This window comes from Canis lupus, chromosome 5, assembly GCF_048164855.1.
Source record: "Canis lupus baileyi chromosome 5, mCanLup2.hap1, whole genome shotgun sequence".
NCBI classification, from domain to species: Eukaryota; Metazoa; Chordata; class Mammalia; order Carnivora; family Canidae; genus Canis; species Canis lupus.
This window is the reverse complement of record NC_132842.1, coordinates 14998944-15025175: the sequence shown is the minus strand read 5'-3', so window position 1 is coordinate 15025175 and position 26232 is coordinate 14998944. Positions and strand designations below refer to the sequence as shown.

The 26232-nt window shown below is 35.2% G+C and overlaps 1 protein-coding gene across 1 annotated transcript in view; it reads left to right on the top strand.

The window, feature by feature from the left end:
- MTPAP (mitochondrial poly(A) polymerase) overlaps positions 1-25869 on the top strand; it is a 29008-nt gene extending 3139 nt beyond the window's left edge. Inside the window, exons 2-9 of the mRNA XM_072825556.1 lie at positions 2602-2774; positions 3638-3871; positions 4973-5197; positions 10683-10894; positions 12524-12750; positions 23204-23296; positions 23390-23463; positions 25102-25869. Coding sequence (XP_072681657.1) covers positions 2602-2774; positions 3638-3871; positions 4973-5197; positions 10683-10894; positions 12524-12750; positions 23204-23296; positions 23390-23463; positions 25102-25464 — 1601 coding nt within the window. The 3' untranslated portion in view covers positions 25465-25869. The remainder of the gene's footprint in view (positions 1-2601; positions 2775-3637; positions 3872-4972; positions 5198-10682; positions 10895-12523; positions 12751-23203; positions 23297-23389; positions 23464-25101) is intronic.
- Positions 25870-26232: the final 363 nt, after the last annotated feature.

The following is a 26232-nucleotide window of genomic DNA, read 5'->3' as shown; positions in this document are numbered from 1 at the left end:
GGTTCTACCTCTCCATCTTCTCAAGCACATTTCTTCATCTTTTATCAGACTTCTCTAAATTCAGTCTCTTCTCTTCCCTAGTGATCAGCTGCAGGGATATACTTGCAAAAGTGCAAACACTGTATGCAGGTGATACTGCAGTATTGTTTGTAATAGCGAAGAAAGGAAAGCCATCTCGATATTTATCAGCAGAGGATTGGCTAAACTATGATAAATTAACAATATACTACATTACATTTAAAAAATGAGGGAAATATACAGACACAGATATCCCCAATGTATTAAGTTTTTAGAAGCATATTGTAAAACAGAATGTATAGTATAATTTTGGTGATTTTTAATTGTGTAAAAAACGTTTATCTGTGGAGAAATACAAACGTATATGTTTACATATGCCTTAAAAATATCTGGAAATATAAATACCAACCTTAATGGTTGGATGTAATTAGGGGCAGAGAATTGGGGAAAGATTTATACTTTTACTTAATAAAATTTAACAATTTGACTTTACTTTTACAATAAGCACTTGGACATCAGTAAAAACCAGAGACAAGAATATGTAGGTGGTAATTACATAGGGAAAAGTGGTTGAAGTAGTCTAGGCAGAGCCTGTATCAGAAAAAAAAAAAAAAGAAGGAACTATGGACTAATTGGAAGGACTGTTAGTAGACTGAGATCAAAGTGAGTAAGAGTAGTCCCTATCTTCAGTATGGAAGATGGATTTCCTTCCATATTATTAAGTAAATACAACACCACGAATTACTTTCTTTCACAGATGTTGAAGGAAGGTAATACAGAGGTGGAGAAGGTTCTACCATGGGAAGTCAGAAGTCTTCACAGAGCGGGGGGGGGGGGGGGGGGGGGGGGGGGGGATGACTGGGAGTTTTCCAGGCAGAAAATGAGGAGGTGGGCGTTCCACTCAGAGACTGGAAGGCTTTAAAAGTTCACAGTATGTGGTAGTATTGTATGTGGAGTACCTTAAGTGAACAACTGCAAAAGGAAGAAATGGTAGAAATTGACACTGAAGAGGAAGTGGGACAAGATGCCAGTAACTGTACCCACACTGTCGAATATAGACTTGATTTTGGATGCAGTAGGGAAGCTCCTGAAGGGTTTGAAGCAGGGAGGTCAAAGACTTTTTAAAAAGGTTAATTTACAAAGATCGCTTTGGCAGCAAATAGTGGCCTGAGAAGACGACTAGTGTGAGTAAGACCAGTTTAGGGATCAAGCCTTGAAATAGGAGATTGATGTTAAAGAGTTGGCATTCAGAATGGAGACGTAGACCCCTATTTAAGAGATGTGTTTTCAGCATCTGGTACAGTGAATGTAGGAAAGGTGTTCAGTACCTGTTTGATCACTTATTGGGAACGTGTACTCTGTCAGGAGCCAGAGTTCTGTGGTGTGCCATCAGAGACTGCCTCCAGGCCTGTGCTAATGAGCAGAGTTTATGGTTCAGCAAGCCGTTAACTAGCATTAACGCACATTTGTTTGTCTGGTCTGTGAGGATGTCTTGGAGTTTGCTGAAATTAAGGTGTAGTGTGTTTGTAGTATTCTTGATCCATCAGTTATGAAATAAAGAAGAGGAGTCTAAAAGCATCTGCCAATTTCCATATATATCAGTTCTACTTTCTGTACTATTTAACTTCTTTGGAATTTCTTTAGGGCATTGATAATCAGACTTGGTGGTTTATAATTTCTAGAATCTACCATTTCAGACTTTTAAAAGAATCATTTTTAAGCCACCCAACTAGAAGTTAAATATCTAGAGAAAAAAAAATGAGTTGGTAAAATTCAGTATTTGGCTTGAATATGCTCTTAAGAATTTGAATGATTTTCCTTTTCTTTATACTTAGTTGTTCTTTCCTTTGTGGTCAATTATTAATATCTAATTCTTGACTGTCACAGCTCTTGTCTTCATTTCCTGTGATTGTAAAACCCCCAGCCCCTGAAGTAGTTTTTAATGAGAAAAGAAATAACCCTGTATTTCATTAGTAAAATTATCATGAACATTTTATGGGCAGCAACTGGATTTTAAATTCTTTGATTTCCCTGTGACACACAGCACATGATAATTGGTAACTCATTGTTAATTGTTGCAGCCAGACCAACACCTATGACAAAGAAAAACTATAATAACTTACTTTAATACGTTAAAGTTCTAAACTCATTCTCATTACACTTAGGCTTACGATAATTTCTTTTAGGCTTTGGAATGTTACAGCTTATACAGATTTTGTATGTGTATATTTGGGGAAGTGTTACGTGAGTGACTACATTCCTGATTTTGCTTTTAAAATTTTGTGGCTATCTCTCTTTGCAGCGCTGTGTATTGAATACAGTAAATCAAAACTAGAAAAGTGGACATTGGTAATGATATTTACAAGAGAATGGTAAAATGAAAATTGAAAGTAGTATAGCGTTATTCTTATACAGGTAAAAAAGAAAGAAGATGAGATTTGGATAAAATTGTTTTAATCAGCTATAAAATCTTCATATACCCTTTTTTTTTAAAAAAAAAATCTTTATATACCTTATCAAAGTATGCTTTAAATTTTATATTTGTGAGTGTGTGTATTGGAAATGTTTTTGTCTCATTCATAGACTCTGAAGGCAGGACTCCCAAAAAGAAATTCTCTGAGTTGCAGAAAGAAAGACGCGAACAGGCACAGCGAACTGTTTTAATACATTGCCCAAATAAAATCAGTGAAAAAAAATTTCTGAAATATTTATCCCAACATGGACCTATTAATAATCATTTCTTCTATGAGAGCTTTGTAAGTATTTGAAAATCATCTAACATTTATGCTTTTGAAAGATATGCATTTTTGCTATTTTGCTATTATTATAGTATCATATCATTATGAAAATAACATTGGTTATTTGCAATATGGTAAAGTTAGATTCTCTTTTGATACCTTACATCTTTCTTTAAATTTCTTTTTCTTTTTCTTTTTGTTTAAAGATTTTATTTAATTATTTATTTATGAGAGACACAGAGAGAGGCAGAGACATAGGCAGAGGGAGAAGTAGGCTCCATGCAGGAAGCCCAATGCAGGACTCAATCCCGGGACTCTAGGATCATGCCCTGAGTCAAAGGCAGACACCCAACCCCTGAGCCACCCAGGTGTCCGATTTCTTTAAATTTCTTTAATGATATTTTGGTCTGAGAATAGAAATCTTTATGGCATTGTTATAGAATTAGAAGTAGTTTATAACTGACTAATTCCATTATTTGAATAAGTAGTCTCTTATTTTAGGGGTAAAGGCAGGGGGGACGGGGATTTTTGTTTTGCCTTTTGATTTTCTATTTCATCATTGTTTTCAGAGAGGAAGAGGCAGAGACACAGGCAGAGGGAGAAGCAGCCTCCCTGCAGGGAGCCCGATGTGTGATTCCATCCCGGGTCTCCAGGATCATGCCCTGGGCTAAAGGCGGTGTTAAATTGCTGAGCCACCCAGGCTGCTGTATTGTTCCTTTTCTTAGTCTGCTTCTAATGATTAAAACCAGTGCTATGTTAGAAGTCTATTATCTGTAATCGTTTTTAGTATTATGATAATCATTTGGAAATTTGAACAGAAATACTATGTAAAATATATCCATCTGAGATGTCTTCTGTTTTTCCTTATGATTTTGGCATAGGGTCTTTATGCTGTTGTAGAATTTTGTCAGAAGGAAAGTGTTACTTCACTACAGAATATAACTCGTACTCCGAGTATGGACACAGAGGCTGCAATTCCATTCAAGTCACGTTTCTTCAATTTAAAGATGAAAAATCCATCAAGTCAGACTTCAGAACAGTCCTGTATACAATGCAGTAATCATTCCCCTCCTTCAAGCAAGAAGCTTTCTGAATTACTTTGTTATGCAGAAAGTGTAAGTTTTTAGGTATACTTCCCAATCTCTAAAAATATGTGTGTGTATGATATTAGTTTGTATATTATAGGTTCTTTTCATAAAATATTCATACTGTAGAATGTGTCAAGTGAAAAGTGAAAGTGATCCTTCTCTGCTCCCCTCCCCCATGCCCTGCTTATACTCCTGAGTAACCGCATTCTTCCAGAGTTTTCAGTCTTTGGACTATGCAGATTTTCTTTCTCCGGTCAGCATAATGGCATACAGTTGTACTTGGCATTTTTCTATAAATTTAAAAATATCTCCCCCCCCCCCCCAAAAAAAAATCTCATTTCTGATTTAATCTATTTTGCTGCCCTAACATTGTTCGTATTAGTTTTGGGTTTTCTTCCTGAGGCTTGTCAGAGGTTTAGCTAGTTTAGTAGTCCTTTCAAAGAATCAGTTCATAATTTTTACCAAATGCTATTTTTGTTTGATTTTCTAATTTTAAAAAATTTATTTCTAACCTTATACATTTCTTTTGTTTTCTTTTATTTATTTTTCTTGAGTTTTATAGTTCAATTTTTTTTTCAGTTATTTTCAATAGTATTTCCAAAAATGGGCATTTGAGGCTATGATTTTTATTGTAAATACTGCAGTTTCAAAATGTGCTTTTAAATCCCAGTTTTCTGGTGAAAATACAGGATTTTTATTCTGAGGAATTGAGGGATCTTGGGCCTTCATTACCTGAGGTATTGCTTATTTCTGGTATTTCTTGCCTTTAACATGGTTCTTCCGTCCCCCCAACTTCATTTAAAATATCTAGCTATGTGGTTGTTTTGATCTCTTCTGGAGCATTTTACTATTTTCATTTTCCTAAAACAATACTTTAGTTGTATTAAAGTAGTAGTGGTTTTAATTCTAGCCAACTTTGGTTTTGCTCATGTTACCATTCTTCAGTTCTCTTTAAAAGAATAGTTAAAATCTTTTTAAAAATTTGATCAACTTTAATGGTCACAGGGAGAAAGTGTATGTTTTTAAGGTAAGTCTCCAAAGCCATCAAATCTCTAGAAGTAAAATGACAGTTATTTTATATGACCTGTACATTTTCTGTATTTTGTTGGTTTTGTTTTGGTCAGCTAGATAGATGATCAGCTGAATACTCTGCTGAAGGAGTTCCAGTTAACAGAGGAGGACATTAAACTACGATATCTCACCTGTTCTCTTATTGAAGACATAGCAGCTGCATATTTTCTGGACTGTACAGTGAGACCCTTTGGGTCCTCAGTCAACAGTTTTGGGAAATTAGGATGTGATTTGGACATGTTTTTGGATCTAGATGAAATTGGAAAACTTAACACCAACAAGGTAATTATATTTCTTTAGATCACTAAAATTAAGATATTATAGAAGTAATCTTTGGGTGTAATAAAATTATAACTGTTGGTTTATAGACTTTAATAAATATGGCTAAAGAATACCTACTTGATATTGATTATTTAGTTATAAAGTTTTTCTTTGTATTGGTGTAATAGATGATAATTTTTTTGTGAAAATTCTACACATATGCAAATAAAAGGAGTATTTTTTTTCCAAAGATTCTGAAGTTTTTCCATTAGGCCAGGGTTATTTATTGGGTTATTCATATTTCTGTATCTTAACTAATGTTTTTTTTATATCTGTGTGATCTAGTTATTGAAATAACTAGTTATTTGAAATCTCATGATTTTTGGTTTTGTTAATTTCTCCTAGGAATTCTTTTGATTTTTGTTTTATTCAGAGGCTCTGTTAGCTACATGTAGTATATAGGTATATGATTATTATGTCTTCTTATTGGGTTGTTCATTTATTATTAAATTATGTCCTTTATATATGCTTTTCCCCTAAATTCTTGTTAAGATAACTACCTGTTATTTGCTTCACATATCTTCTGTATCTTCATTTTTGACCTTTACATATGTTTTGGGTATCTCTCTCATCTCTGATCACCAGATCACTGAATTTTGTGCTTATGCTCTGAGCTGTTTCTTCAAGTATTTGTTCATTGTTACTGATCATGTATTTATTCATTATTACTGATTATTTTTGGATTCATTTTTATTGTCTTTTTATTTATGCTTTTTTCTGTACTTTTTATTTGCTTTTATTCCCTTTCCTTTCCTCCTACCGGATTACTGCTTTAAAAAAAAAAAAAAAAAAAGCAAAACTGAAGTATAGTTGATACAGTGTTACATTAGTTTCAAGTGGATGTATTTGAAAAGTTTATATGTTATGCTATCCTAACCACAAGAGTCTATCTTGTCACATCGGTCCCTGTGCAATGCAGTTACAGTACCACTGAACAAATTCTCTATGTTGTACCTTTTATTCCTGTGGATTTTCCTCTTATAGTTTAGAAATTATATATTCCATTTAGTTCTTATTAATATGTCTTAATGGGTAAAGTTGACCAGTATCTCTGCCATTCTCCCAAACAACATAAAGGATGCTTTAATTTTTTTTAAAGATTCTATTTATTTATTTATTTGAGAGTGAGAGAGAGAGAGAGAGAGAGAGGGAGCACAAGCCTGGTGGAGAGGCAAAGGGGGAGAGAGAGAGAAGGAGCAGTAGACTCCTCCCTGAGAGGGGAGCCTGATGCAGGGCTAGATCCCAGGACCCTGGGATCATTACCTGAGCTAAAGGTAGGTACTAAACCCACTAAGCCATCCAGATGCCCTAAGGATGCTTTAATTTTTTTATTTTTTAAGATTTTATTTCTTCATAAGAGACATACACACACACAGAGGCAGGGACACAGGCAGAGGGAGAAGCAGGTTCCTTGCAAGGAGCCCGATGTGGGACTCCATCCTAGATCCTGGACTCATGCCCTGAGCCACTGAGCAGACGCTCAGCCACTTAGCCTCCCACAGGCAGAGGGAGAAACAGGCATCCTGCAAGGAGCCCAATGTGGGACTCGATCCTGGATCCTGGGATCACAACCTGAGCCAAAAGCAGACACTCAACCACTAAGCCATCATCCCAGAATGCTTTAATTTTTTTTTTTAAAGATTTTATTTACGAGAGTCAGAGAGAGAGAGAGAGAAACAGAGAGAGAGAGAGAGAGAGAAACAGACACAGGCAGAGGGAGAAGCAGGCTCCATGCAGGGAGCCTGACGTGGGACTCGATCTCAGGTCTCCAGGATCACACCCTGGGCTGAAGGGGGCGCTGAACCACTGAGCCACCTGGGCTGCCCAGCTTTAATTTAATTACAACTTTGAAAAAGCTTCTGGGGCACCTGGGTGGCTCGGTGGTTGAGCGTCTGCCTTTGGCTCAGGTCGGGATCCCGGGGTCCTGGGATCGAGTCCCACATTGGGCTCCCCATGGGGATCCGGCTTCTCCCTCCCACTGCCTGTGTCTCTGCCTCTCTCTCTGTCTCTCTCATGAAGAAATAGTCTTAAAAAAAGGGGGGGGGGGGCTTCTGTGTGTTTATAAAATGTAGGTTTTTATGACTCTGTCTTTTTTATATCTCATAAGAAAGACTGTCTTTCTTAAGCTAGTAATTCTCTATGTGGATGTCCAGGTGGCCCTTCAGCCTGCCATTTTGAAAATGAAACTTTTTTTTTTCATTTTTTGCGAATATTCTTTGGAAGTTTTTATAAAAGTTCTTATGTATGTTTCACATGTTAATTTAGTGGCATTTTAGTTTTCCTGACATTTGCTATCTTAATTCTGTTTCAAATTATCTTTTGTATCTCCCCTTTTATGTATATCCTCAAAGCTATAGTCACACAGTTCCTTATAAACGCTCAGTGTCTTGCTCATATTTCTGTCTTTCTCCAAATTCCTTCTGTTATGTTTAGTTAGTGGCTGATATATTCCTTCTACTATATTATAAGATACGGTGGGGCAGCAACCATGTCTATTCATTTTCTTATCCCACCGAGTGCCTGGCATAACTTAATATACTTGTAATATGCTTACGGAATTAAAACTGGCCAAGGAATGCAAAATACATCAAAATAAAATGAATCATTCCTCTAGTTAAACTAACATGTACTTGAAATTGTATTACATTCCTGGCAGGGACACTTAAATTGGGTTAGGTTATTTTTAATGTAGGTAAAAAGACTTTGCTAAATAATCAAGGTGCATAAAAATGTTTTGGGATGATTAAAACCTGTGCTCTGGAGCCAAACTACCAAAGAGTACTTCTTCTACTTACTAGTTGTGTGATCCTCAGGAAATTATTTGTCTTCTCTGTGCCTACAGTTTTCTAGCTCTGAGATTGAGTTAGTACTAGAGCAGCTGTCACCTAGAGTGTTGGAGGGGCCTGACTGGGCTAATACACATGACATACTTAGGATGGTGCTTGGCATGTAATAAGTGTTCAAATGTTGATCACAGTCAGCTGCAGTATTACTAGTTATTTAATTATTTTGCAAATACGAAACAGTTTTTTCTTTGAAAGTAGAGGGAGGAGTTGGAAACTTTCAGTTAGGTCTTAGGTTTCTGAAATACAGAGGTATTCCGAAAAGATATTTTAAAAGACAGTGTTTCAGGGGCACCTGGGTAACTCACTCAGTTAAGTGTCTTACTTGGGCTTCGGTCATGATCTCAGGGTGCTGTTGGTCGTCTCCTCACTCAGCGGGAAGTCGGCTTCGCCCTCTGCCCCTCCTCTTTCTCTCTGAAATAAATAAATAAATCTTTAAAAACATAGATAAAAAACAGTGCTCCAGTCTCACTAAACAATTTGATGTTATTTGGTTAGTAGGTATGTGTTATAAACATATACTTTGAAATATGTGCTTGTTTAGGATTATAATAGCTTTGCTAATAGAAACATTAAAAATGAAATACAATGAAAAACAAGCACTTTTTAAAAAAGATTATACTTATCTGAGAGCATGCGCGCTCACAGAAGTGGGGAGGTGGAGAGCAGAAGGAGGACAAGCTGGATCTCAGGACCTTTGAGATCATGACTGGGGTCCTAAATCCAGCCAGGCACTTAACCAACTGAGCCACCAAGGGACCCACTTTTAAACTCACCAACTTCAGGGCAGCCCACATGGCTCAGCGGTTTAGCGCCTCCTTTGGCCCAGGGCGTGATCCTGGAGACCCGGGATCGAGCCCATGTCAGGCTCCCTGCATGGAGCCTGCTTCTCCCTCTGCCTGTGTCTCTGCCCCTCTCTCTCTCTCTCTCTCTCTGTGTGTGTGTCTCTCTCTATGAATAAATAAATAAAATCTTAAAAAAAAGTAAACTCACCAACTTCATAAAAGAGTCTCTTTGCTTTGTGCAGTTGTGAACTCTCCTTCCTTTTGGTGTGTGTCTCCTTTGGCTAAGCCAGATTTTTGAAATTTTAATTTTTTTAAAGGGAAATCTGTCTGGATGGCAGAATAGAGAAAACACAGCATACTTATTTGTGGAGATTATATACATGATACATGTATATATTTTTTAATGTATTTTTTTCTGATTATATGGTACTAGTTTAAAAAAATGTGTAATGTAAATATCTTTGATGGTCCCCCCACCTCCAGAAGTAGCTACTGTGAATAGTTTTATATTTTGTCCTGGATTTTTTCCTTTGCATGTAGAAATTCTTTTTTATAACAAAATCTCCTTAATCTTCATAGATTGTAACTTGATCTTTTTTTTTCCCTCCAGTTAATAGTATCTTGGCATTTCAGTCTACTGCATCCTTTTCAGTGGCTGCAGAGTATTCCATCAAGTGAATGGTGGAATACTTTATTTAACCAGTCCTTTATTTGTTAACATATTTTTTTAACCAGTCTTTTATTTGTTAGACATGGTGGAGTATTTTTCCCCTTTCTTTGTTGTCAACTGTATTAGTTAATACTCTTCAGTTATTCGCAGAAACCAACTCAAACTAGCTTAAACAAAACAAAAAAAAAGTAGAGGAAGCATTATAGAACCCAGGGCCAGGAATGTGGATGATGAGTCTTAGGAAAAAAAAACTAGAAGTAGGAAGTGAAAATTATTAAGAGTCCATGAGGTTAGTTGCTGTTTTTCTTTCTCCCCTTCATTCCACCCTCTGTATCCCCACTGATTTTTTTTTTTTTACATTTTTGTTCTTGTGATATAGAATGTGCCTGCAAAAAGCTTCTGAGTCATATATTTCAGCCACATGGTTGCCTCTGAACTTCAGTTCCAATTCTCAGAAGTCTCTGGATGAATATATGGTATAGTGTTCTGGTGCTTACATCAGCTGCTGTGCCTGGTCCATGCAGCTGGGAGTAACTCAGTGATGGTGATCCTGGCAGCCTTTTGGTCTTTGGCAGACTGATAAATGAAAAATCCCAGTGTTGTTTTAATATCTTCTTTGGTTTCTAGGAAATAAGAGCATCTTTTATTGTCTTTCTTAGCCATTTTTATTTCTACTGTTAATTTCTTATTCAAAAAAAATTTGTTTTTAGAATTGGGTGAGTTTTTCTCCCTTTCATTTATATATACCCTTCATAAATTTGGGAAATTAGCCCTGTATGTGACATATGTATTAATTATTATTATACCTTTGTCATTTTTTTCTAGCAGTGAATTTATGTTTTACCTTGAGATGGTTTTAGTTTTCATATAATCACATTTCTTGTTTTGTATCTTCTGGAATTTTGTGTCATGCTTAGGAAATCCTTTACTACTTGTAAAAACATTCATCCATTGTCTTCTGATACTTTACTGATAAAACTTTGTATGTGTAAATCTTGATTTATGTTGAATTTACTTTTAGGACTAACATCAGGATCTAGTTTATTTTTTCCACTGGCCGCTTAACTTATTTGTTAGGTAGTAATTTTACCCCAGTGATTATTTTTTGCTTATAAAAAGCTCCCATTTACACATGTTTTTATATTCAGACCTCAGGAAATTTTCTAATGGAATTTCAAGTGAAAAGTGTTCCTTCAGAAAGAGTTGCAACTCAGAAGGTCCTGTCTGTCATAGGAGAATGCCTTGACCACTTTGGCCCTGGCTGTGTGGGTGTACAAAAAATCTTAAATGCTCGATGTCCTCTTGTGAGGTTCTCACACCAGGCCTCTGGATTTCAGTGTGATTTGACTACTAACAATAGGTATGATCTCTTTAATTTTATCACCTTATATATGAATATTATAAAGTATTAGCATAGTTCTTATACAGAAACAGTGGCTTTGGACTCTTACAAATGATTCAAAATAGTAACTTTTAAAAATTTTGAACACTTGGATTTAAAACTTGGAACTATTTTCTCTTATATGTATCTGTTGGTTTCTTTGGTCTTCATGAATAAAACGTTAGGATAATGTGTTTAAAGTGTTATACCTAACTAACATCATCTTCTGAGGAGAACTGTTTCATTGTTCTTAACTTAGACTGATAACAACATGAAAGCAGCTCTAGTAGTCTAGTAGGTCTTCTGTGTGTAGTCTTTTAAGTATATTTAAAAATTGCCTCCAGATATAGTCAGCTTTGGGTCTTTAGCAGATTTTCATTTTATTATCCTGGCAACCTGCTTCCTTAAAAAAAAAAAAAATAGGGTATGAATGACAGGTTCTTTCATACTCTTGATTTCTTTTCTTTCATTCTCTGTCAGGAAAACTTCTCAATTGAGTTTATTTCATAACTAGTATTCTCCTTGCCTGCATTAGATTTCACTATATTATCCATTCGATAAATAATCATTACTAAAAACAGATTCAGAAAATCCATTCCAGAGCAGTTTTTTTGCTTCAACTTGTGTTCACTAACAAGTCAGTGCTGAGTACTTTGGAATTTCTCTCAAGTAGCTCAGGGAGTAAAAATAAAATATATATATATATATATAATGCACTTTCTATCAGTTTTTAAAAATTTATTTTAGTATTCTTCAGGTTTTTATACGCCTGTATTGTTTCTTTATATCAAATACCTTGCACTGTTTGATAATGTATTTTCAGCTTAATGTAGATTCATTGACATAAAACATCTAATCACCTTGAATTTCTAATTTGTCATTTCTTCTGTTCTCTTTAAAACTCAGGATGTAAATGCCATGCCATACTGTTAATGGTTTTGTGCCCTCTGTCGGTTCTTTGGGAAATTACAGAATGTATTTTGATCAGTGGGAGCTTAATTTCAAAATATTTCTGATTAATAATTTTTTGCATTGCAACATTATGACTAGGAAACATTGAAAATAAGTTCTGAAGTTTGATTTCTTTAAAAGGCATTTTATCTTCATGGGTTTTGGTTTTTTAAATGTTAGATTTAACATAATTTTGGCTGAATCTTAAGACATATATATACTTATAATAAAATAAGTAGACTATTTTCTTTGCATGCTGAAGGACTAGATAACTAAAGTGTGAAAGTGAGGTGTAGAGCCTCTTATTTACAAATGTGTCAGTGTCTTTACTGATAGTTACTAAAGAGCACATATATAGTGTGTTTCCCTTATTATTTAAATCATTTAGAAATTTCGATTTAAAAATTCTGAATTTTATAACTACAATATGACTGTCAATATTTAAAAGAACATTTTAATGTTAATGAATGTATTTGATATTTAACCATTCACATTAAATTTTATTTGCAAATATATAATGCTTTGATTATCTGATCATGGTGTTCTGAATATGCTTAGTTATAGTAAGATATTTTACATGTTCCCTGGTATGTGTTTTTTTCTTCTCTGGAACAGTAATTTGGGGGTTTGAAAATTCTTTTTCTTTTTCTTTTGAAGGATTGCCTTGAAAAGTTCTGAACTGCTTTATATATATGGTGCTCTCGATTCAAGAGTGAGAGCCATGGTGTTCAGTATTCGATGTTGGGCTCGAGCACATTCATTAACAAGTAGTATTCCTGGTTCTTGGATTACAAATTTCTCTCTTACAATGATGGTCATCTTTTTTCTCCAGAGGAGATCACCCCCTATTCTTCCAACACTTGACTACCTAAAAACCCTAGCAGGTAAGACTAGCAGCAGTCTATTTTCTCTTTCTGACGTTTTAAATGAATATAATTACCTACCTACCGTTATCAAAGACACGTGTGTTTTTTAGTCTGTAATTTGTTTTTATTTTTAAAGCTTTGTGAATCTAAAATTTAAGTGCTTTTTATTTTTTTAATGCCCACTAGGGGTCATGAGAGCAGATGATTTGCAAAGCTGAGGCCTTGAAAGTTCTGTCCTATTTGTGTCAGTTGGCAAGGTTGTTTACAATTATCATGAGACAGTTGGAGCCGCTTATTTGACCAAGCCTGGAATGACCTTGAGGAAAAAAACATCCCAGATACAGCTTTTGAGTGGATCACAGTTTCAACAAGGACTTTCCAAATATGAATTTATTTCCAGATTTTTTTTGAAGATGCTAAAAATGGTTTCATAATGTTTTAAAGATCCTAAATGTTTTTTGATTAAAAGTTCACAAGCAATCTGAGATGAATTATTTTTAAATTAGTATATTTTAAAATTTATGTTGTAAATTGATATTTTGGTAGAGTGCTGGAGGGAGATATTAAAGTATTAATAGTTCTAAATTCTAAAAAGAAGATAAATCAGGGATACACTCAAAATGTGTAGACACTGTATCTTTTACCCATTCTGTATGTTGCTGCCAAATAGTAATTTTTTTTAAGGTTTTTATTTATTTATTCATGAGAGACGCAGGGAAAGAGAGACAAAGGCAGAGGGAGAAGCAGGCTCCTTGCAGGGAGCCCAATGTAGGACTCGATCCCAGGACTGCAGGATCACGCCCTAAGCTGAAGGCAGATGCTCCACCACTGAGCGACCCAGGCATCCCAAATACTTTTAAAGTACATCTCTGAATCTTCCAGTTTGAAATAACCTTTAAAGGTTTTTTTTTTTTTTTTTTTTTTTTTAATTCTCTATGGACAAACCTCAGTTTCCTTAGCTAGGTATTAAAGATCTTCACTTATTAGCTAGTCAGACCCAACTTCCTAGTCTCTTTTTCCCTTGTTCCACCTCTTGCATTCCCACATTCCACTCAATACTGTTAGGCCTCCCATCACATTCCATTTCAAATCTTTTGTTCACACTATTTGTTTTTCTGCCTGGCCTGTAACTTCTTTTCTCTCAGTTCTTTCTTCTGTGCACCTTCTGTTATTATCCAAATTAGAAGTAGTTCCTTCCTATGAACACTGTTAAGTACTGATTTAGCTTGAAATTGAGCTTTATAAAACCTCTGTGTGTAGGAGGTTAATGGAAAGTAGGAAGTTTTCAGAAGATAGGATAGTGGTCATGTATCTCACTTTTGAGGTTGAAATAAAGGGGCACTATCCATGGCTGTGCTCATCTCATTGTTTGGTATCATTCACTCACTAAATATTTATTGGTTACTTACAGGTATTATGTTTAGTGCAGTGAGGATACAGATGTATTCTTAGGTAACTCACAGTCCGGTAGAGATGTAAGAGACACACATACAGACATACAGACATACATAAAATGTGGGTAGATCTTCAGAATAAACCTGTACATAGCACTTCCTCTTCAACCTTTGCTGTGTGTGCTAACGCTTAAAACTGCCCTCATAGAGACCATTTCGGGGAAATATGGACCTTTCAGAGTTTAGAAGCTAAGGAAAGTAGAAGCTATAAGAAAGAGTAGAAGTTATAAGAAAGTAGAGCTATAATCAACTGAGGCAAGTTGATGTTGGGGACAAACTGTTCCTAACATCTTATTACTCTTTTCTAGTCTTACTTGTACTGTTACTTTTGCCAGAGTGGGGCTCTTACCATTCCCTTCCCTGGAACATTTATACTAACCTTCTCTCCTTACCTCCTTTTGTTACCCACCAGTATATTTGTAACTAGCAGAGCAGTTGTCAGAAATTCATGTCTAATTGTATTATTCTCTCTTGAAGTCTTTCAGTAACTTCCTAGTATCTTTAAAAAAAAAATTCTAATTATTTTAGAAAAAATGTGATTGATGGACAAACTGAAAATTACATGTTTTAATTTCAAATCTATTTTTTTAAAACAAATGTATTTGTATCTAATGGCATCAAAACAGAAAAAACTTGTTTTTGGAATCCTTTAATTTTCTATTTTAAAATTCCAAATTGCTTGTTTAAAATTTTTCATGTTAGCTTTTTAAAAGAAATTTTCAGGTTTTTTTTTTGCAATTATTTTTCTACACATAGCACATTGTGGATGTGAATGACAATAAATGAAGAAGCAAATTTGATAGCATTATTGCTACTTTTTTATCTTTTATTTTTGATGTTCTAGCAATATCTTGAATTTGTTATAAAAGAATTTTTCATAAATTAATGTATTTTAAGGATGTTGTAAAGATTATTTTAAGGAGATTTTATCAAAATATTTTTTTCTATTCATTTAGGTATTTTTCAAATACCACGTTTTTTGTACTTCCTGATTTTAACCAGCGGTCCCATGTTGGTATATATATCTAATATATGTATATCTAAGAATAAAAACAGTGTTAAACTATGAAATAATCCAAACCATCTTGGGTGCTCTGTGATTGATTAGCTGAGTAAGTTAAGTCTTGTGTACATTTTGTTTTTTCTAAGTGTGCCTCTCACTGGATATTCATTCATATAGAGGCACTTGATTTGTCTTTAAAAAAAAAAAAAAAACTTGCTTCCTTGTTTGTTTATTAATAAAAGGTGGCATGAATTTCTGGAACACCTTCTAGGACTTGATAAACCTGTTTGGAACCGAGAATAAGTCCAGACATTGTAGAGTTGTATTTAGGGTCTCTTTGACCATTGTTTTCCTTGTCTTCTGTGTTCACTTCTGTGTGCAAATCTGGAGCCTCCGCAGTCTAAACTCCTTGCTGATCCTCAAATGCTTTGTTCTTTTTGGCATCTGTCTTTATGTGAAATTGCCGCCTTCTCACTACCTTGTCTCTTCACATGGAGAGACCTCTTCTCTGTTATGCCAGGGAAGAGAGAAGACAGATCCAGTCCAGGATTTCATGTGTTGGGTCACTGGTGTCTGGCTCCCTCCTGCCTTCCTCCCAGGAGGTTGGCTTCCAAGCACCTGGTACACACGTGTAACAACTGCCACACTGCTGACTTCTTTTACCTGCCTGTGTTGGCCAAGCCTTTTTAGGGCAGGTGATCTTTGATTCATTTCTGCATTTTCTGTTCTTGGCATAGTATCGGGTCCCTAGGAGAAGTTCAGTAAATTTCAGGGAATTGGCTGAACGTTTTGCAGTTGAAAGCTTTTTGTACTGTGCATGATGGCCATTTTCATATTTTGGTTACTCTTGAATTTCTGTTTCTTTGTGTTTTCTTAGAATCTCCACTCCTTTCCCCTCTATGTCTCTTACTGTGTGTTCTCTCCTAAATTGGTTTTGCTGCTTTTGTTATGTTTACTTCTGTACTTGGTGCTTTCTGTGGCATTTTCTTTTTATAAATACTTGTTTGATTGCAGTTTTTTGCTTAGGATCCCTGTGCTTACTTCCTGTGACGAATTAAAGATTTGAGGAAGAAATGACTGGGTATAGTATCTCTGGCAATGTTGATGCAGAAACCCCAGAATGGAAGAGAGTTTTAATTGGTAGCTCTGTGTGACCCAGTCACAATTTATTGGGTGCTAACTCTGTGCCAGGTACTTGGCTAAAAAGTCTTACACATCATCTTATTCAGTCTTCCCAGCAAATCTTAATGAGACACAATTATTTTTTTCATTTTATAGATGAGAAAACTGAGGTTTTGAGTTTTTCCAAATTTTTTAAGGTAACTGAAATATACTATATCTAGAAGTACATGTTTGTGTGTGTGTGTGTGTGTGTGTGTGTGTGTATATATATATATATATATATATATATATATATATATATATCAGATTTCACAAACTGAACACACCCATGTAACTACCAGCCGGACTGAATGAATACCACAGAAGCACTAGTTGTATTTCCTTTTGGTCTCTACACCCTCCCTGACCTCCCTTTCAATAGTATGGATTCATTTTACTTGTTTATGTCTCTTAGATATAAAGGATCATATAGTGTGTATTGTTTTGTATCTGGTTTCTTCTCTTTCAACATGATGTTTAAGAGATTCAGTCCTACTGCTTGTGTATTAGTGGACCATTCATTTTCATTGTGATATAGTACTCTTCTATGTGAATATACCAAAAAATACTTATTTTTTGATGGGCATTTGAATAACTTGTAGTTAGGACTGTTACAGGTAATTGCTGATAACATTCTCATGTGTTTCTTTTGGTGAGCATAGGCACTCCTGTTGGTCAAATATAAACTGGTCATAGAATTTCTGAGTCTTGGAATTTGGGCATATCCAGCATTAGTAGACACTGCCAAACAATTTTCCAAAGTGTAAACTCCCACAGGCATTATGGACAAATTCTAATTGTGCTTTATCTTGCCAACACGCGGTATTATCTTTTTATGGTAGCTGTTCTAAATGCATGGTAGTGGCATAATGGTGTGTTTTGGTTTTCTTTTTCCTAATGACTAATGAAGTTGAGCACCTTCTTGGGCTATATCAGCCATTTGGGTATTTCTTGTGATGTTTCTTTAAGTTGCCTATTGTTCTCTTGGCTTCTCTTTAAAAGATTCATCGGTAGGAATTCCTTACATATTCCACAGTTGAATCCTTTGTCACATGTTACAGATGTGTGTGTATATTTGATATCTCAAATAAATACATACTATGGTTCCTTTTTCACTCTCTTAATGGTGTTTGGTGAAAAGAACTAATTTTTAAAATTTAGTTTTGTCAAAGTTACAGATGCACTTGTTAAAGAGTAAAATATTCTACAAACATGGTAACAGTAACTCACACTCTGAACCTGTGCCTTCTATTCCTTTTCCTTGCTCTGTAGGCAGCTACTTTAACTCTTTTAGCTGATTTGTTTGCTATTATAAACTGTATTTCAAAATAAAGTGCTTTAATTTTGTATTTATTGGGGAGTGGAATTGGCATATACATTGTATTGGTTTTAGGTATAGAGTTTGATGATTCAGTATTTGTATATGTTGCAAAATGATGACCATTTTTCTTGATTTTTAGTTTTAGGTATCAGGTATGATTTCCCTTTATGGAAGAAGAGAAATTACCTTTTTTCCTCCTGTAGCCCTCACTATACACATATCTCTTCTGCCCCTCATATTCTGAATATGGCTGTGGCTCAATTTTGCTATACACTCTTTATACTATTATGATTATGTAAATGCTATTCTGGTCTAATCCATGGAGTAAACTAAAATTAATTTCCTTTCCTGCCCAACTTTTTCTATTCTTTGGAGATAATAGTTTTTAATACTACTTAATTTCTTGTTTGCTTAGTTTTGTTTGTACTTAACACTACTTGAATCTCCAACTTGCTACTGGTTGTAAATCTTGTCGGAACAGTCAGAATCATCACATACTCTAATTCTTCCTTATGTAGGCTCCATTTTTCTAAATAAATTATTTTTTTACCATTTTTTTTTTTTTGAGTTTTTGTTACAAGTTTAGTGTCATGTTAGAAGCCTTCCTCAGGTATCTGATAATCTTTGATTTTCTGCTCATATTTGAGTTAGGAACTAATAAAAAGTTAATTTGAACCTCTGAGCTTAAGGGGAGGGGGCTTGTTGACCAAGAGCTTCATTGTAGGGTAATGTAGCTGGACTGTTCCATTGGCGGGTGCTTTTTATGTCACTATCTGTGGGTCATTCCTCTTGAGCTATTCAGATTCCCCAGACATGACTCTTTTAATATTTTGCTGGAAGAAAAGTTCTGGTTACTAGCATGCCATAACTTTGACACTAATTAGTGCTGGAGCTGTTGGCGTAGCTCAGTGAGCCAGAGGATCCCGGCTGCCAGTCATGTTCTCCTGCAACTGTTCCGTCATAACATCCTGGGGTGATCACAGCTAAGGCCTTTAGGTTGCTCTACTACTGGCTTATTAAATAAAAATGGCACTAAAAATTTCTTGGGCTCCTTTACTCTGTGCCTTCACCAGCATTCAACTCTGTTCACATACCTTAGCATTCTCTGCTGACTCTCTTTGAAATATAGTCTGTATGAGAGGCTCTGATCTTGGATCTTTATAAGATTTGGGATCATTGAGGTAGTATGGTTGGAAAAGCCTGCTTTGTTCCATCATAGAATGACTATCCATTTTTTTAGCTGTTCTAATCAAATCCAGAACTTGGGGTACAGATTCCTCTGTGATGAGTATTTAAGATGTTCTTCACTCTTTAGTGTTTGGATCACAGCAGGGGCAAAAATCCTTTCCGTTCTATACTTTTCAATAGATAAGTGAGATGAACAGGGGGAAGGATCTTTAAATACTGTGCTATAAAGAAAATCCGTAAATTTCTACCAAAGGAAGGAGGCTATAGGAAAGGCTCCATTTGCCTGCCAGGGAGGTATACCTGAAGGTGTGAGCAATATGACAGTGCCATGTGCATTTCATACAAAGTATTTCCATATGTTGGTCTGCTCTGCAATGATGGACACAAGCAAGGGCACACCTTCGAGAGAAAGGAGATGATGATGGAAACTTTTTTATAGAACTATTCTTGAAATGAAAGGGTGAGTCTTTTTTCTGATTCTTGCTTTTGGGGGATCAGCAAATAAATTCTTTGTTAAAACTTGCTTTTAGGACAGTTTTCCTACCCTCAGTTCTGTCTGTCTCTCTGTGTAGATATCCTTTCTTTTACTCTTTCTAAAGTAAGCCTAAGGTTTTCTGTCAGGGAAGAAGAGATCTGGGGGAGTCTAACTGCTTCTTCAACCGTCAGGTTCCAGTCTCAATGCTTCCAGGTAGACCTGGTGCTTGCATTGCAGTTCCTGAGTTGTTGGGAGCTCTGTCTTGTAAATTGGATATTTTCTTGGCTTTCTTTACTCCTAGTTTAGAATTCAGTCTTTTCAGATCTCCTGAGTCTTTGCTACTTGTCTATCAATTCTTTAACTGAAAAATTTTGGGTTGTTCTTATTTCTTCTGTTTTCCATGTTTAAGATTTTATGTCATTTTACTGTCATTTCATTGTTTTGGGAGGGGATTAAGGTAGATGCTTGTGTTCATTTCATTATTTTTACCCTATAGCATGTGCTCTTAACCAGTATATAGTCACCCTCCGTGAGGCTGGGTGTTATTGGAGCATACGGCATGCTTGGAGAAGCAGGTAGAACTTTACCCTGTCTGTTGATTAGCATAAGTGATTAATAGAGAAGAGTCTATATTATAGATGTGCGTATGTGAAGAATAGTATCTAAGTATCAGTCACATTCTGGAGTTGAGTGAGCTACAAGGCAGTAAAGCTCCTTTGAAACATGGATATAACTGTAACACTTAAATTCTTCACAAGATAAGATCTGTACTTGAGAGGCAGTTGCTTGGATGTGCATTTCAAAAAGCATTCTGGGTGAGTGGACTAGAAGGAAACAAAATGACAGTGTGTCTAAGTGAATATCACCCCACCCCCTAATATTAAATAGTCTGCATTGATTAGTACAGCAAAGATCACCTACTGCCTTCTCCCATTTAATTACTAATGACTCATGGTGTACTAGAAGCTTTCGTTAGACCTGTTAATAGTTATAATAGAAGCAGAATATAGTTAAATGATTCTTAGCTGTTCAAGCTTTGTTCCAGTAAGCTCCTCTTATGAAATAGGACATCATAAAAGATTTGTTATCAAAGAAAAAAAATACTAAGCCTTCATATGAACTTTATGCCTGTTCTGTCCCTTACATAAGTGCCGGTCAACTTCAAGTTACTTACTAGATATGCATGTACGTAGCTGGCACAGTGTAGATTTTTCTCTTTTGACCGGAATGATTAACCTAAATAATTATACAACCCATAGACATGATTATCTGTACTGCAGCCTCTGAGTAATCTATAAAGAGTGCCAATAGTGATCTCTGTAACTAATTATGAGTTACTATAGTATGGATATTAGTTCCCTGAAAAAATGTTGGGTAAGTTATCAATCTGGCTATGTCTGTGAAAACTTATTGAGTGAATTTCATTTGTCACGTATATTGTGCTGAAAAGAAATAATGGGTGTACCAATCCATGAGGCTCTAAGGTTTCCAAAGGAAGCAAGGAAATCAAATTTAGTAAATACATAACCTGACTTTTTCATAGTTTCTAAGTTCATGTAAGGTGAAAGTGAAGGAATCTGTCATCAAGCTCCTAATATGAGATAGTTAAGGTGCTTATTACCTGGCTCTTTTCCTCACGACTGCGAGTTTGTATTTACTTAAAAGTTTTGACATTGTTTCCTATAATACCTTTAGGAAAAAAAGTACTGCAGGTTTAAACTAATAGTGATCGGGTTTCATATGTCTGAATAGGTTGAGAATCATTTTTCTGTTGTAGCACTATCCAGTAGAACTTTCTATGATGATAGAAGTGTTCTATATCCATGTTGTACATAAGGTAAGCACTGGTCTCTTGTGGAGGCTGTTAGGCACTTGAAGTATGATTAGTGTGGTCGAGGAACTGAGTTTTTTATTTTAATAGCCACATGTGGCTGGTGGCTGTATATTGGACTGTGGATGTTAAAAACAAATGGGGGAGAGAGGAAAGGAGGGAAAAGACCTGACAGGCAAGCTGCTAGGTTTGAATGTCTTAGAGATTTTGAAAAAAACAAAGATGGCCCTATCTTCAGAGGATACTTTTTTTCCTTAAAGTTTTAGTACTTTCTGTTAAAAACTCTTTTAGTGAAGAGCAGCAGTCACAGAAACAGTCTGTTTTTCATTAATGTACATTCCTAGAAATATTTTAACATGGATCTCATTTTTCTATGGTAGTAATGCTTTAGTTGGAAGTACATTCCTGCAAAGACACAGTAGTTAAAATAACATCGATATATGTGACTGGCATTGTGTCACAAGAAATATAACTTGATAATTTGAAAGAGTAAAACATGTGTCTGGGTCCTATGAAAAATAGAACTAAGTGTGGAGCACCTGGGTGGCTCAGTCAGTTAAGAGTCTGACTTAGGCTCAGGTCATGATCTTGGGATCCTGGGATCGAGCCCAGCATCAAACTCCATGCTCAGCATTCTCTCTTTCTCTCTCTCTCTCAAATAAATAAATAAAATCTTTTAAGAAAAAAAAAAATCTAAGTGTGTGTATAAGTTCTTCAGGGTACTATAATAGAGGACATAAAATTTGCTATTAAAATTAATATGTGGGGTGCCTGGGTGGTTCAGTTCATTAAGCATCCATCTCTTGGTTTTAGCTCAGGTCATGATCTCAAGGTCTTGGGATCGAGCCCCACATGGGGCTCTGCACTTAGCATAGATTCTGCTTCTCCTCTCCCTCTCCCCTTACCCCTTAACCCTGCTTACATTCTCCACTCCTCCAATAAATCAATAAATCTTTAAAAAAAATAAAATTAATATGTTAGGATCTAGAGTGATTTTTAAGAAATTATATTAGTAACCCAAGTCTTAATAAAAAATACCAAAACCACAAAAAAAGAGACAAAAATTTGAAAGACCCTTATTTGTCACTTTCTAATTTCTATATTTAATCCCCCTGTTGGGGATTATTATAGCATTCAAAATATTGATCATTCAGATTACTGGTTATGTGCCTGCTGTAAGCTAGACATGTGTTGTGGCTAGACTGGGTGTGTGGAGGGAGAGTAGTGAAGGGGACAGTGACATTTGTAATCCTAGCCTGAGGTAGGAGAGTAGGCAGCGTGTATACAGTCAAAATGCAGTCAGATAAGTGCTCATGGAACATGGAATAACTAACGGAGGATGGCCAACTTGGAATTAGGAGATGCTTTCAAGGTGAGGTGGCTGTTAGATTTTTGAAGACTGAGAATTTGCTTATTGTACAGTGGAAGGTAGAATGGGCAAGGAATTTCATGCTGGCTGTATATTTATCATGAAGGGAAGGATTCCTTATGAAGATACAAATACTTTTTTAGACAAGGTGAATGCTTAAGCCCAGTGTGCTGTTTATTTTGTGGTAGTGAATTCTAGTTGCCTTTAGAAATTATCAGAAGTTCTTCAAAACTCTTAGAACATTCAGTTTGTGTCACAGATGAATTGTTGAAAAAATATGCACCAAGGGGTGATAAGGATGGAAATGGTGAGAAAATGAAATATTATTAAGATAGTGCTGAGATTTGAGTTGGTAAAAGATGGAAACTATCTACATTTTCATTTATAACTGAAAAACTAATGACCTCACAAGATAGATTAAGAATCATTGCGTTGTTGATAGACAATTTTAGTATGCCAAAAAAGTAATGTTAATATCACTGTACTGTAATTAGTCTTAAATCTTTTTTGTAAGGAGTTTTAAATCCTAATAACTGTAAATATATATAACACTGACTAAAAAATAGAACACATTAATCTGTAACTTTGATTTACTTAATTGTAGATTCCTTTTCTTAAGTAGGCACTATCTTTGAAATGTGAAATGTTTTCCATTTCTGTTTATTGAAGATGCAGAAGATAAATGTATAATAGAAGGCCACAACTGTACATTTATTCGTGATTTGAATAGAATTAAACCTTCAGGAAACACAGAAACACTAGGTAGGTGTTTTGTATTTTTTTCCCCCTCTTTCTTTGTTTGTTTTTAATTGAAACAGACCTTCCTCTTATTTTCCTTGTTTTATTTTCTTACAGAATCACTACTCAAAGAATTTTTTGAGTATTTTGGCAATTTCGCTTTCAATAAAAATTCCATAAATATTCGACAGGTAAATAATATTTTAATATTTGGTGATTAAATATCTGATTCTGCTGTACTAGTATTTAATTCATTTTCAAAGCACTGTAATGTGTTAGTGTATTTTAATTCCACAGTGATAGATACTAAAAGAAATTGATGCCTGGAGGAGTTCCATAAGATCATTCATCTAGTTATTTGGAAGCCAGCTCTTTTAGTGTCTAATACTATATCCTTTAAAATGTGTATTATAGTCTGAAAAACTTTCTAGAAAACATAATTTTATATACAGTTCTTTTTAAACTGCTTTTGTGTTCATAGAAGAAGTAGGATACACAGCCCTATAGATTTTAGTGATTCTCTCAATTTGAGCTCTAAATTTACTCAAGCAAATGAATTTATGATCTTGGTTCATCTGAATAGCTGGAATCATAGACATTTTTCTAAAAAAGATAACCCAGAGCAGAACCTTAGGCAAAATCTGTTCCGAAGCTGGGGATATTTGAGATAGCTCTCTCTTTAGATTTATTCTGTTTAGCATTTGAGTACTTGGCTACAACCATTATAAGATTGGCTACATAAGACACATAATCAGATACTCTTTTTGTTGTTTCTTCACATCTCCTTTGTTCATTCCTGCTTCTTATCCTGCTCATGGAGATTTTGTTTAACAACAACAACAACAAAAGTGTGGGGAAGGGAGAAGGAGGGGAGGGCTCTGGAATGCAAGCTACTATGGCAATTAGATTCCATATGAGAAAAAAGTCGCTGATTATATGAAGTTCTTTATCCTTTTTGTACCCTTACCCCTAGGTGACAGAGATGGTTGGACAGACAGGACCCCTGCTGGGCAGGGCATGAGAGAAGTTAGGGAATAGAGGTGCTACTCACATTGGAGAATCTTGGCCATTTGTTTTCTTAATATTTTAGTAGTACATGTGATCTCATTTGAAAGAGGAGAAGATTGTGTATGCCAATGCATCATTGCCATTCATATGAATCATATGAAAGCTTAAGCTTTTTTTTAAATCTCTGTGAGATGTGGTCTTACCTGTCAGAGCCTTATATAACTTGGTATTTTAGGAATATAATAGGAAACGTTCAGTGTTTTAAAATGAATAATGAATTATCCTTTGTTCCTTCTCTTCCTTTCCGACTTTATTCTTGGGAAACATTAATTACTGTATTTAATTTAAGGATTCTAATTTTGTATGCTTCTATTATGTTTTTGGCAAGGCTCAAAAATATGTCTGTCTTCATTTTATTTTCTATTTTTCTTTTTCATTTTTTTTCCCTTCCTCAGCTTTATCCTCCTAGGTAAAAGCTGTTACTTTGAAAATACTTCTATTGATTGATTTAGTCTATATACCTCTCATCTGAACATCATCATCCATAGCTCATAATCCTGATTTATTTTTCTCTAGAGGATAATCACAGAACTATAGTGGTAAAAAAAAAAAAAAAAGAAAGAAGTACATAGACACACAGACACATACACACAGACCTATAATATGCATACATACCCAGTTCTCTTAGGAAAGCAATTCTTTACTCTGTAAAGTTAATGCCGGGATTTTACATGTTTCTGACATTTTATTAAACCAGATTGTTCTATCTGAGTCTTTCATATATTTAATATACATTTTTTCTTCCTTATAATAATATATAGGGAAGGGAACAAAACAAACCTGAATCATCTCCACTGCACATTCAGAATCCTTTTGAAACTTCTCTCAACATCAGCAAAAATGTAAGTCAAAGCCAGCTACAAAAATTTGTAGATCTGGCCAGAGAAAGTGCCTGGATTTTAAGTCAGGAAGATAAAGATCGCCCTTCCCCATCAAGTAATCAGCCCTGGGGGTTGGCAGCCCTGCTGCTCCCTTCCGTGGTAAATAGTGTGTCTCTTGCCAAGAAGAAAAGGAAGAAGCCTGCAAGTGAAAGAATTAAAAATTTGCTGGAATCCATCAAAAGTAGCAGTCCAGAAAATGATACAAATACCAATGGGAAAAGAACAGTCAGTACTCAGGCATAATGGCTACTCCTTTGCTTTAAGAACTGGCTTTCTCTGAGAACATGCTCTTTGGACTGCCTGGAAGAACTGGTGTGAAATTTTCACAGATATCATAACCACTTTCATCTGATGTCTCTTTTCATGATCTTCGCTTTGGGCCTCTTTCTGGTCTGCGGTTCTGGGCTGTTTTCAGTCTGATAAGCCTCAGATCCACTGGCCCTTCAAAACGTCAGCCACAAGGAATAAGTGAAAGAGGATTGGAATGTACTTGAAATAAACTATACAAAGCAAGTGGTAAAAATCAGTTTTAGAATCAAACCATTGTTGATATATACATCAGGCACTGGATGGAAATCATTTAAAAGGACTTCTGGGTATGTACATATGTAGTCAGTGAACACAATAAAGCTTCAGAATTTGCTAGTACTCTTTAGTATGTATTTTTGTATTCCGCAAGCAAAGTATTCTTATTCACATATAAATTAAAACAGAGTCCCAAAGATGTTCATGTTTTTAAAAGGTATTAATGCAGATACTTGATTCACTACATTCTAGGTATTTTACCCCAGGTATATAAAAATATTGATACATTGTATTCTAGAATAATAGGTACTTTCTCTGTTTTCAAAAATAAAACCCTGTTTCTACTATATGATATTCCCAATATCCTTTTTCTTATCTTTTGAAACTTTCTTTCTGTTTGAAACAGATTCATATTGAAATATAATTTCCATACATTCCCTGTGGAGTAACTTTCGGTTTTAGAAGCCAATAGAGGAGTGCTTAAAA